A 13,208-nucleotide genomic window follows, 5' to 3' on the forward strand; every position below is an offset into this window, starting at 1 on the left:
TGAATCACATATCAATAGTCAAATAGGCAAAAAAAAACATTAGGTGATTTCTGTACATGAGAGAGAGAGAGAGATACTCGGTGCTTGTGATTAGTAGGTATCTGATGAGATAGTCAAGGTGCGAAAGCTGACTTGACACCACCGTTATAGAGAAAAAAGAAAACTGCTGAGCATTCTTGCTTTTACCTTCTGATTTTCTTTACCAGTAGCTATATTGTGAAACCAGGTTGTGAAAACATTGTGCTCTGCGTGGGGAAATCACATTGCCTCTTCAACGTTATTTGTGTTTGATTGTTAGTTCTTGTTTGATTACTTAAGTAGTACAATAAAATGTAGCAAGACTTGAAACATGAAGTCCTTACTGGAAAAATCTTATGTGCCTGGGTCAATTGCAGCACCAAAGGGAGTTTGTAAAAACAAATATGGGCAAGATAGAGAAAAAGAGTGAAAAGTCATTTTACTGAATGTTACAACTTCATCAGCCATGGAATTCATATAAAAAAGCTACAATCATCTAATTTCAGAACCAAACTTTTTGGCTTTTGATCAAGATTTAAATGGTAGCTGGTGCACAAAGCATCCCGCATTCACGCCGCGTCCGGTAAATGGCCGCACCCCTTGGGGTGCGATGTAGGCAATCTACCCTAATGCAAGCATCAGTGACTGATTTCTCGGTTCAAACCCGTGACCTATAGATCATACGAAGATAACTTTTGATCAAGATTGAGTAAATTTTAGTCTAATCCTAGTAAACATAAATTTCATAGAATGGACTGTTTGCTCTTCCATTCATGTTCCTGAATCTAAAACAAGATCCTGCCGCCTTAGATGAAAAGCATCATCCAAAAGAATAAGATTCCTGCAAAAATAAAACAGAAAACAAAAAAGGATTTAAGTTCTATACTGGACAATTAAAAGATAACTACATGTAACTATTAACCGTTCAAAGAAAATGAGATTACCTGCTAGAACAGTTTAAAATACAGTACATTGATCAATGTATTCAAGTTAAATTCAAAAGAAAAGGAAATTGTTCATCTCTTGAAATGTGTTCATGGAATTTGGTAGCAGACACATATTATGCTACATGTGAGTATTAGGGAGTGTTGATTTCTTCCATATTTTTCTTTAAAAATTTGATTTCAGTAGCACCTACCAAAATTCCTCATTTTTGGGGTGAGGATAAGCTTTCATTTTTAGGAGAGAAAGAGTAATGTAAAAGGGCGATAATCTAGCAAAAATTTTCAAATAAAGAAGACTTTTTGTCCAAAAAGTTTAAAGCTTTAAAGAAACTGAAAAAAGGCATTGCCTTTTACCTCCAATACTCATTTCAGTTTGAATTTTGTGTCTCCATGTCCCACTCCAAGCATATCCTGATCACATCAATATAGTTTATTGGTGTTAGAGTAGAAAAGGTAATTCCAGGTATCTGTAGTAAAGTAGAATTAGTAATTTGAAAAGACAGACAGTTTACCCTAGGTGCAAAAAACAAGTTATCCAAGGATTAATTATTACGGGACTAGTTATTTCGAGATTGTTATCCCACTCTCTTAGAGAGATAAAAATAACACTACAATTTCGGTATAACAATTAGTTATAACACGATTTTATCCCAACCAAACGTGGGATAAACTAGTCTAAAATTTAATCACGTGATTAGTTATCACTTATCCCTCGTACCAAACGGGCCGTTTGGTACATGGGATAAGAATAATAATCCCGGGATAAAGTTTGGGATTATCTTTATTACATGTTTGGTTTGAAGTATTAGCTAATCTCGGAATAACTTTTACACTAAAATGGTAGGATTAGTTATCCCATCGGATATCCCACCGTTGTACCAAATGACCCTGCCAGGTTAAATAACATTGATTGTGTAAAAATTCTCAACAAACCTCGTCCGAAGCAATTAATGGTAGTGTTAACACCATTCCTACAAATGCAAGCAAAAGACTCATCTGAACCAGAAAAACCACAAATTCCACCACTATCCTCACAGTTCTTGCAAGAATTATCAGTGAAATATGAATTATTATACTGCAAAGAAATCCCATATTGCCATTTCATAGGATCTCCTTCATCACCTCCAAAACCATATATCGACGAATACGAAGAACATTGAAGTCTAGGCAAGTTCAAACCATAACCTGAACCAATAAGAACTGGTGGATCATATACACAACATGTAGATATAGGAGCATTTGGTTCTAAGCCAATTCCTGTTACTCCTTTACAAGAATAAAGTCCTCTGCATACATTTGAACCCGAGCCGGTATTACACAAATCTTGTTTTGGATCAAACACAGCTGATGTTGTAGAACATCCTAGTAAAACAAAGATGTTTTCTTTCATAATGCTGAAGGGAGTCGACCGATCCAAATTAAAACTGCCTGAGTTTTGCATTGAGGAACATGTTGACATAAAGGGGTCTGTTAAAACAAGTGTGTTGGTTGTGTAGTCTAGTGTGGATATAGTGTAAATGCCAGTGCCAGTGGAAAACTGAAGCACCCCATAAGTACATTTTATGAATCTTGAAAATGTAGGATGTCCACAACCAAATCCTGAACCAAAGGGATATTTTAGGACAATGCTGCCACATTTATCAGTACAAGAACCATTTAGTGGAATGATACTTGGAACAGCTTGAAGTGGATGAATAAGAAGAAATAAAAGAAAAAATGGAAATATTTTTGTAGGAAATGACATTGATACTTGAAAAGAGAGAGAGAGAGGTGTTTGATAATAGGAGGGAGTGATTTGAGTTTACTGATGAATGTGGAAAATGAACCTCTTTAAATGTGACAGACAAATATTTGAGTAAGTGGGGTATGCTTTTTTCGGTGGAATAGTCATATTTTCAATTCTCCTCAAAAGGAGAGCAAGATTTTTATCATGTCTCTCGGTTAAACATCTATTTGAAACAAATTTTTTTTTACCCCTAGGTAGAAATAAGACATACACATTATTCTTTACGATCCATATTTGTGAAATTATACTTTGTTATTGTTATTGTTGTTGTATAATAGAAACAAAGCTTCTTTCGGGTACCAAGTTTTCAAAGGCTGCACATTGAGATGACAATATGATTAAGTAGAAGCAAATTTTCTAACTGGTGTCCTTACATGCTTGTGTGAGCTTCCTCACATTGTCGATCTCAAGCAGATGGATTGTGATAGGCTGAACACCAAACCAAGTCCTTTTTGTGATGAATCCCCACAATACATAATTTTTGTGGGCGTTTGGACATAAGTAACGTGAAATTTTGGAAAAAAGTGAAAAAATATTCTAAGTTAAAATGGTATTTGAAAATTAGAATTGTGTTTGGACATGAATACAATTTGGAGCCGTTTTAATTTTTGTGACTGATTTGAAGTGAAAATTTTGAAAAACATCTTTTTGGAGATTAAATTTTTGAAAAATTCCGAAATTCAACTTCACGTGAAATTTAAAATTTTCATAGTCAAATACTGATTCCGAAAACAATGAATTTTTTTCGAAAGAAAGTAAAAAAAAAAAATTATGACCAAACAGGCCCTTAGTCATGGCATTCCAATAGCTAGGGGAGTGCATATACTTGTCCAGTTAGAAGTGATCTAGAGCACCAAGACTCTAATTATCTCCATAATGTTTCAATGTAACAAGATTTTTAGCAAAGGCCAAACCCATAAACGACCCCTTAAACTCGGCTCCACTTTTTATTTTGACACCTTTACTTTGGCCTTTTTCATTTTGACGCTCCAACTCATTCCCTCATGTGCCACTTAAACACAAAATGCATGGCCTTTTTTAAAAGTCATGCGCGTGTTCATAAGCGCCGCCCACGTGTAAATTGAATCAATTATTCTCTGCAACTTGGATATATCATCCACCTAGGATCCCCAACCCAGATCAATTAACCCCGACCTGGTGAGACTAACCAACGACGAGTTAAAGGGTTAAAACAAAATAACCCCTTTTATTTTTACCTAAATTAATCTGTTTTCTCTCACTCCGCTAACCAAAATCGCAAACCCTATTAGATGAAACCATCGATTTTCAATGGATTTTCGTTCTTGTGAAGGCTATACGGCGAACATCGGCTTGAATTTTCGCTCTATTTCATCTGGTTGTTGCTGGTAAGTTCTTAGAGACCCCTATTTTAAATGCGTTTTTTTACCGTTAGGTTTTTTTATCTTGTTTTCAAATCTTCTGACGTGTGACCTTCTTTTGGCATTTTTCCTTTTTATTGTAGGGAAGTTGATATAATGTCAGCCAAAGAATATATTCTTGTATGTTTCCACCATGGTGGTACTTTTATCGAAGATTCTGTCGCCAAATACGTTGGTGAGAGTGAGATAAAAGAGTATTCAATAGATAAAGACCACTTTTCATTGGTTGAATTTCTGTATTATACAAGGCAACTGGGGTATGTTACTGTTTTTTTTTTTTTTATGTCTTTAACCCTAGGTCAAAAAAATTCGTGCTGGTTGAAAATGATGAACAATTGTATAATATTGTCTGCTACTGTAAAGAGGGGGTCCTGAACATATTTGTTAATCATGTTATTGAAGAACCTGCTTTGGAGGTGGTCCCAGCTACTCTTATTTGTGGGCCTGATGTGGTTGAAGCCACTAATAATGAGTCTAGGGCAACTTTAGATGGTGGTTTTGGTGATATAAATGCAGAACAACAATATGGTGATGAAGTTGGGGAGGTTGTAATAGACAAAGTTGCCGAAAATACTAATGTAGATGGTGCTGAACATTTAGAGCTAGATTTGTCAGATTTGCTTAGTAGTGACACTGATTTAGATGATATACATGAAGGAGATGATGGTGAATTAGATGAGGAGTCAAGATCTATAAAAATATAAAAAAGGAAAAAGAATCTGCAGAAAGAAAAGGGGAAACAAAGGCTGAAGAAGAAGGGGAAGCCACCTACTCCAACAAAGGAGGTTGAGCTAGGGGAAACTGGAGCAGACAAAGGTTTTAATGACATTGATAGGCCAAGTAAGAGAGATAAATATACTGATAAATTAGGGGAGGATATGAGGATTACTATGGTAGTAGTGACATAGGAAGTGATGACAATCAAGATGAGCTAGATGTGCTTGCTGAACCTGTGTTGACTTACCAGCTAGAATAAGTAGTAAGAAGCTCAGGTTTGACCCAGAATGTTGACTTGCTATTTTTGAACTTGGTATGGTCTTTGAAGGTGTTGAAGAATTTAGGAAGGTTGTTCAATCCTATGCTGTTGAGAACAAAGTGCAGCTTACACTTAGGCCTAAGGAAAAACATAGAGTTAGAGTTAAGTGCAAATGTAAGGATTTGTGCAAATGAGAGTTATATGCAAGTAGAGATAGAGATTATGGAGATTTCATGGTGAAGAAGTACCATCCATGGAATAAGTGTACTAATAAAAATAAAAATAAGTTGTGCACTTCTAAATACATTGCCAGAAAATTCAAGGACAGAATAATATCTAAGCCAAACATTAAACTATGGGAGATTCAAGAATGGGTTAGACAGAAGCTTGGTTTATATGTTGGGAGGACTATAGCATACATGTCTAAGGCAATTGTAATGAAAGAGTTTATTGAGGACTGGAAGCTAGAATTTTTCAGATTGGCTGATTATGCTGATATGATTAAGAGGACAAATCGAGTGAGTTCTTACTGGATCAGAACTAACAAGGATACTGTACCAGGGAAGAACATGTTTGTTTACTTTTATGTCTGTTTTGATGCCTTTAAAAGGGGTTGGTTAGAAGGTTGCAGAAGAATTATTGGTTTTGATGGATGCTTCTTAAAAGGCTTGTGTAAAGGTGCGTTGTTGGTAGCTGTTGGCAAAAATGGGAACACTCATATGTTTTCCATAGCATGGGCAGTTGTGGACCAAGAGACAAAACACTCTTGGACATGGTTCATTCAAAATCTGAGTGCTGACTTGGAGTTAGGAGATGGTTTCAACTTAATAGTAATGTCAGACATTCAAAAAGTAATCTCCAGCTTACACTTATTTTACTGTTGTCTGCTATCCTTAACTTCAATTAAATGATATTAATTTTACTGTTGTCTGTTATTTTTACAGGGATTAATACATGCAATTGAAGACTGTTTACCAATGGCAGAGCATAGAATGTGTGCTAGACATATATGGTCCAACCGGGCAAAGAAATAGAAAGGTGACGAAAGAAGGATACAATTCTGGAGATGTGACAAGTCTTCCTTTATAGTGCAGTTCAAGGATGAGCTTGCAAGATTGGGAATGCTGGGGAGAAACATATGTGAAGATGTTCTGGATTACAACAAAGAAGTATAGGTAAGGGCTTATTTTAGTCATGTGTCTAAATGTAATGCTGTTGAAAATAATATGTGTGAGATATTTAATTCATGGATAATGGTACCTAGGCACAAGTCAATTATAAATATGTTAGAGGAAATGAGACACAAAGTGATGACTAGAATTGTTGATATGAAGAGATTTGATGATACTTGGTGTAACGACCCGGCCGGTCGTTTTGAGTATTACAATCCCATTTCTTCATTTACTGCTCTATTTGTACTTTATAGCTATTGTATGACTTATCAGGTTATTTAGTTCGGGTCCGGAGAGAATTTAGAGTGAAATGAGACAATTAGTTTTTTAAATGGAAAGCTTAAGTTGAAAAAGTTGACCGTATGTCAATTTATATGTAAACGATCTCAGATTTGAATTTTGATGATTCCAATAGCCCCGTATGATAATTTTGGACTTAGGAGCGTGTTTGGAAAATAATTTAGAGGTCCGTAGTGGAATTAGGCTTGAAATGACGAAAATTGAATGTTTGGAAGTTTGACCGGGGGTTGACTTTTGATATCGGAGTCGAAATCCGATTCTGGAAATTTGAAATAGGTCAGTAATGTAAAATGTGACTTTCGTGCAAAATTTAAAGTTATTCCAGATTGATTGGATGTATTTCGGCACAAGATATAGAATTTGAAAGTTCAACGTTCATTGATTTTGAATTGAGGTGCAATTCATCGTTTCGATGTTGTTAGGTATGATTTGATGCCTCGAGTAGGTCCGTATTATGTTATGGGACTTGTTGCTATATTTGGTTGAGGTCCCGAGGGCCTTGAGTGAGTTTCGGAGGGTTAACAGATCAAATTCGGACTTAAGAAAATGCTGAAACTGCTGCCTACTGGTGTGATCGCAGGTGCGAAGCCGCATATGCGCGCAACCGATCGCAGAAGCGGCCAAGAGTGGAACTGGGTAGTGCTCGCAAGTGCGAAGAAATGGCCTGCATCTACGAGGCCGCATGTGCGAAGGGGAATGCGCATCTGCGAGACCGCAGATGCGAGATTTTTGAAGGTAGGCTGTTTCCGCACACGCACATTTTCGTCTGCAAAAGAGGATGCATGGGTGCGAGCCTAGGCACCACAGGTGCGGAAATTCCTGGGCAGTGTTAAAACGAGGGTTCCGAGATTTTTCTCATTTTGGAGCTCGGTTTGGGCGATTTTGGAGAGGAATGTTTCCACACAATTTGAGGTAAGTGTTCTTGACTCCCTTGTGATAATATTCCATGAATCTATCTTCATTTTAGCAATTGGTTGATGAATTTAAAGAGAAAATTTGGGGTGTTGGCCTTAAGTTCATAATACGAAAATTTGAGTTTTGAACATCGATTTGGAGTCAGAATTGAGTGAAATTAGTATGGTTGAACTTGTAATTGGATGGGTTATCGGATTTTGTGAATTTCATTGGATTCCAAGATGTGGGCCCCACATATGATATTTTGGGGCATAATTTTGAATCTTTGTGGAAAATATTAGTATTTTGATATGTAATTGATTCCTATAAATTGTGTGGACTGAATCAAATTTATTGTGACTAGATTCAAGCCGTTTGAAAGTTGATAGGCAAATAATGGAATTTCTGGAGCATTGTTTGGCTTGCTCGACATTGGATTCGAGATGTTCGAGGTAAGTAACTCTTCTAATCTTGGAGTTGAGAGTATGAACCCTGAGTATATGTGTTATGTATTTTGTGTTGAGGTGGCGCACATGCTAGCTGACGGGCGTGTGAGCGTGCACCGTGTGAACTGTATAGTTATTTGAACTTGTCTGAAATCATGAAATCTCTATGTACTAGAGTTATCAAAAATGTGATTCATGCTATAAACTATGTTTAGACTACATGTCTATCCTGTTGGGATCCACCGAGGTCATTTCTGCGATTAAGTTATCTGTTTTTATTGCATTACATACTCAGTCATACGCATTCATATGCATATCATATCTCAGTCTCTGTTGTTATTTATTGATATATTATATCATCATTTTTGGGCTGTTTTCATGGCATTGTGATCCCATGAGAGAGAGACTGGAGAGATTGATGACTGAGTGAGGCCGGGGGCCAGATTGATTCTGATATTGATACTGATTTATGATAGTGCTTGGGCTGAAGGAGCTCCTCCGGAGTCTGTAATACACCCCTAGTGAGCGCGGATGATATTATTGAGGGATGGATTTCCATGGACATGGATTTGGCCGAAGTATTTGATACCTGAAGATGGATTTCTCCACAGGGTTGGATTTCCCTTTTTCCTCGGTACTGGGTGACTTATAGTCAATGTTGTATATGTTCCGGGATGAATTTTCCTAGGCCGTGCGGGCCATATACAGTACCGAGTGGTTGATCATAATGAATGGAAAGTGTGAGACAGGGAGATTGAGTACTCTGAGAGTGTGAGTACATGAGTCATCTCTGAGATACATGGCATTGGCATGCACACATGACATACATACATATAGATGCATTTTCCTGGTTGTACGGTATCACATCATTCGTGATTTTTTACACACATTGATATGTGGGCATAATGATACATTTGTCTTATACTGGTTATCTGAAAGGAAATGAGACATGTTACTTATTTTGGAAAGGATTTTCGGGAAAATTATTTTTTTCAAACTTATTCATATTTTTGGCAACTTCGGTAAACAATTTGGGTTTTTCACTGATGTACTTGAAGGGAAGAACTATTTTTTTAAAATCATGATTTAGTTGAGCATTTTTATCTCTGAGTTACTACTTGTATTATTTGCTTTACGTTGTTATGGACTGTTATGGACTATTGGTTTGGACCCGACTTTGATAAAAGCTCGTTACTACTTTTAACCTAAGGCTAGATTTGTTACTTACTCAGTACATGAGGTCGGTTGTACTGATACTACACTTCTGCACATTGTGTGCAGATGTTGGATGCTGTTGTTGCCGGACTTGAAGATGTACCTGCGTTCCGGTTGTAGCTGCCTCTTGTTCATGGTAGCCTTAGATTTATAACAATCTGCTCATGTACATTCGAACAAATAATGTATTATTTCATACCAGTTTTGTAAATTCTATTCTTAGAAGCTCATGATTTGACTACGAGTTCTTGGGAAAATGTATTGGTTTTATCTATTTTCTTTTAATTAATTACCTTATTAATTTTATTGGAATTGGATAGTTGGTAATTGGCTTACCTAGCGGGTTGGGTTAGGTGTCATCACGACTAGTTAGAGTTTGGGTCGTGATAAGGTGGTATCATAGCTCTAGGTTCATAGGTTCTACAAGTCATGAGCAAGTGTCTATTAGAGTCTTACAGATCTGTATGATGACGTCCATACTTATCTTCGAGAGGCTATAGGGCATTTAGGATAATTTCCCATCTTTCTTTCTTTATCGTGCAGAATTGATTGAGCTTGAAATATAACTCTTTGAATTCCTTCCATGCATTCGTATGACACATGAGCGCTCGGTATCAGCTGTGCATCGCCGACTTGTGATTCCATGGACGAGGTTCGATGTGAGTATTCTTTGTTTTGGTGATGGGCCAGTCTGGAGGATTTGAGGACAAGTTTAGAACACAACTTAGGCTCGGTATCTTCAGTTGTAACCTGTACATTTGGACTCATATGTCCGATAATGTCCCTACAAGTGGAATTTGTGGCTTGATGAGCGGTGAAATGGCTTTATGATGAGTATTAATGTTTTGAAGGATCTTTCACGTTGTTAAATTTTGGGACAAATTAAATTCTCATATCTGGTTAGTGAGTTTGGACTCAGATAGACTAAGTGATTACATAGTAATTGTGACTGCGAAAGGGTATAACGAGATACCAATTTGAGGCTAAGCAGGTGGGTTATCCCCTGCGGAGTAGTCTACGTAGGTGTGTTCCTTATAATGTGAGTGGAGAGTTTCTTTTCCGCTAGTGGGACGTATGTGTTAAGATTTGAATTTGAATCTAGTTGAGAAAGTTGACTTTAGTGTTAAGAGGATGAATGCGAGCCTAGAGGACGATTGAAGTATTTTATGATTGGCGTTGTATGAGCTTGAGAAGAATTTTTGTTGAACTGACTGCAATATTATGACGGTAATAGAGTATGAGTATTGTGAGTTATAAACTGTTTTGTTCTATGGTTTTGAGCCAAGTGGGGAGCCTGCTGCTGACGGTTTAGTTTCATGATTATATGTTAAATTTTAGTTTTGGTCTGACGCATACTTGTGGGTTAGTTATGACTTGTGGAGGTTGAGATCGAGAAAGACTAAAATAATGAAATTCCTGAATACGAGTTATATTGCGCTGTATGATTATATGAAAATCATGGAATGATTAAGTTGTTATTTGAAGGATGTAGTGCGCACGAAGTATAGATTCGATTGATGGTGTTAAGGCATGGTTACTTCTTTGAGTGGTGCTGTGCTAATGGGGCACGTGTCTTTCAGCCCGTTGGGCGGTGCAATTTTTAGATTTGAGCAAAATGTGTGACTCTCGAGAAAGTTCCAATAGGTACAAGGTTTATATATAGCAATTGAGAATTCCTCCAGATTTGTGTATGGATAAAATCTGAGATTTGCATTTGATGGTGCCTCGACTTGCGGAAATTCTGTATGAATATAGATTCTGTATTTTAGTATAAGGAAGGTAAGAAGAACAATTTTAAATTTACATAAGGTATTTTCAAAGTGAGTGTTATAATTGTGTTATTTATGGAGGTGCTTAAGAAGAATACAATTGCTTAAGGGTCGTCGGGCGTTGTGGTTCTATGCTAAGGTTCGTGGGGTGAGTTGTGGTTAAAGATCATGGTGTTTTAGCAAGGATAAGTATCAATTTGAAGGCAAATTCGGAAGGGAATCGAGGAAATAAGACAACTTGGTGGTAGGTTGGATCAGTATGGTAATGGATATGATCGGTTCTTTGGGTGCTTATAATGTGGGGATTTTTTACAGGTGCTTTGTGGCAATACTCTTGGGTTTGGTGACCTGCGTGGCTAGGTCGAGTTAGAGAAATTCAGTTCTAATCGCTTGGTTATATGCAAATGAATTTCAAAGTGTTCTTGATAGATTCAACCATGGTTTGAGATGGATATTTTCTATCGACGTGAGGTAACGTGTTGAGTATTGTGATTTTCTACCTGATGGGATCAAATGGAAGGCTTATGGATAATCGGATATGTATTCTACTTATGACTTAGAATAATTATGAGGTTCTCGTAATTTTCATATGATGGCATAATAGATGCGGTGTGTTTTGTGGGATTAAGGTTGGCGTGTGCAAGGTCACAATTTAGTTTTGAAAGAGAGGTCATAAATTCTTAGAGGGCATGGACGGTTTTCGATGTTTAGATGAATGCTATAACTATTTGGTATTGCGTGAGTAGAGCGTACATTTCAGAAGGCGCACTATGTTTTGAATTATGGATATTTCATAGGTATTGTGGCATTTTCCTGGTTGATCGACTGTTGATTTTAAGACGTTGCTATGTGGAACGAAAGAATGGGAGAAATATTCCTCGTGGGATGATTGTGTACGAGAGATGTGTTAGACATTCAGGCGGTGAAGATGGAATAATAAATAGTGATTCGTATGTTCTATGGATTTGGAGACTGTGAGTTCTCAGGAGCAGATTATTTCGTGGTTGTGGACTGTAAAGTTATGACCAAAGCTATCCAGATGATAATATGTGGTATGACTTAGTCATTATGGATTTTCGGAGGGTTATTTATCTATTTGTGGGTAACCAGAGTTGATTTGGGAGTCCATTGGTAGGCCCAATTAGGATGTGTATTCTACACCGAGTCGGATTGGTTGGCTCCATACTGCTATTTTTGGGGGATGTTCCATTCGGTTGATGTTGAGCTTATTCATATTCTGGAATGATCGGTGAGTTACTCTTTTATGCTACGAGGAGTTGTGATTCACTAGTTATGCACACATGGTGCGGTTCTATTGGGGGCCTTGTGGAGGAATTTGAACGAGATAAGCGTTTGGGTATTGCATGATTGATTGCGTATTGGTTATGTTCTTTCAGGTTTTGTGGGGCATTGCGTCATTTGCCTCTCCGTGGTTATTTATTTTGAGCAGGGTGGCTCGGGGTATATAATATGGACAAACGTTTGGATGGGGTCATGCATTGCAATAGAGTTATGCTAAGGTATGAACCTTGTGTTAGAATCGGGTGATGGTTCTACGGTGTGTGATGGGTTTTCAACATTTCGTTGTGGCAGTACTTGTTAATCTTGCGGCGCAGTTCTCTCATTTGAGTCATTTTCCATGACTGAGTACATTTGAATTGTTGCGTATTGGCGCACCGATGGAACGAGCTGTGGCTCTGAGTTATATTGATGTGACATGTCTGTGGGATAGTTGTGTTTAATAATATAAGGTCATTGGACCTAGAATGGGTAATATCAGGTTTGATTTCGGTATATGTGGGACGATAATATTGAAATTCGGCTTAGAAAGTAATTATGGTTCTGGTTTGGGCGAGAGAGCTCCATGACTTGTTTATCTAATAAGAGCTGACCAGATTCTGCGTGTTTCTTTTATCAACAGTGTACGAAGGTTTTGGGATGAGGTTTGGCTTGATATGAGGTTTAAAATACTAGTACTTGGTTGGTTTGAAGTAGTTACCGTGATTAGGAATGGTGCTACGGGCATGCGAGTTATGTAATATGCAAGGTGATTATATCTGTGGTTATAGTTATAGCTTGATGCAGCTTGTTCAGACTCATACAATGTGTAAATGTAAGATTCGTGCCTTGAAAAGAAACTGAAGGTTGGGAATTGAATTCCAAGAATTTGTTTAAATTTTCGGGCTAAGGTTAAATTAAGGATTTTCAGTTGTATTGTGTTGTGAGGCCTATGTGGAATAGGGTGACGCGGGATCACCCCCGGGTACGTGTGTGGTAAGATGGAACAA

At 37.4% G+C, this 13,208-nt stretch overlaps 2 protein-coding genes across 2 annotated transcripts; one reads left to right on the plus strand and one right to left on the minus strand.

Annotated features, from left to right (window-relative positions):
- Positions 1–419: 419 nt before the first annotated feature.
- LOC107784998 (wall-associated receptor kinase-like 20) lies at positions 420–2,761 on the minus strand. Its single transcript, XM_016606211.2, has 3 exons — positions 1,896–2,761; positions 1,317–1,373; positions 420–859 (listed from the first exon to the last, which is right to left on the minus strand). The coding sequence occupies exons 1-3, from the start codon at positions 2,704–2,706 to the stop codon at positions 825–827; spliced, it is 903 nt and encodes a 300-aa protein (XP_016461697.1). The 5' UTR covers positions 2,707–2,761; the 3' UTR covers positions 420–824.
- A 2,596-nt stretch (positions 2,762–5,357) lies between these two features.
- On the plus strand, positions 5,358–6,299 carry LOC142178038 (uncharacterized). The gene is made up of 3 exons (XM_075247357.1): positions 5,358–5,975; positions 6,069–6,146; positions 6,219–6,299. Exons 1-3 carry the CDS (start codon positions 5,358–5,360, stop codon positions 6,297–6,299), a joined length of 777 nt encoding a protein of 258 aa, XP_075103458.1.
- The last annotated feature ends 6,909 nt before the right edge of the window (positions 6,300–13,208 follow it).

Source organism: Nicotiana tabacum, chromosome 24 (assembly GCF_000715075.1).
Source record: "Nicotiana tabacum cultivar K326 chromosome 24, ASM71507v2, whole genome shotgun sequence".
Lineage (NCBI taxonomy): Eukaryota > Viridiplantae > Streptophyta > Magnoliopsida > Solanales > Solanaceae > Nicotiana > Nicotiana tabacum.

Bases quoted from the DNA above. Each gene is read 5' to 3' on its own strand.
- LOC107784998 (XM_016606211.2), bottom strand. From the start codon at position 2,706: ATGTCATTTCCTACAAAAATATTTCCATTTTTTCTTTTATTTCTTCTT. The intron at 1,374-1,895 runs GTTTGTTGAGAA...TGATGTGATCAG, and splicing joins CATTAATTGCTTCGGACGAG to GATATGCTTGGAGTGGGACA. The intron at 860-1,316 runs GTAAAAGGCAAT...TTATTTTTGCAG, and splicing joins AACTGAAATGAGTATTGGAG to GAATCTTATTCTTTTGGATG.
- LOC142178038 (XM_075247357.1), top strand. From the start codon at position 5,358: ATGGTGAAGAAGTACCATCCATGGAATAAGTGTACTAATAAAAATAAA. The intron at 5,976-6,068 runs GTAATCTCCAGC...TTATTTTTACAG, and splicing joins TAATGTCAGACATTCAAAAA to GGATTAATACATGCAATTGA. The intron at 6,147-6,218 runs GCAAAGAAATAG...TTTATAGTGCAG, and splicing joins GACATATATGGTCCAACCGG to TTCAAGGATGAGCTTGCAAG.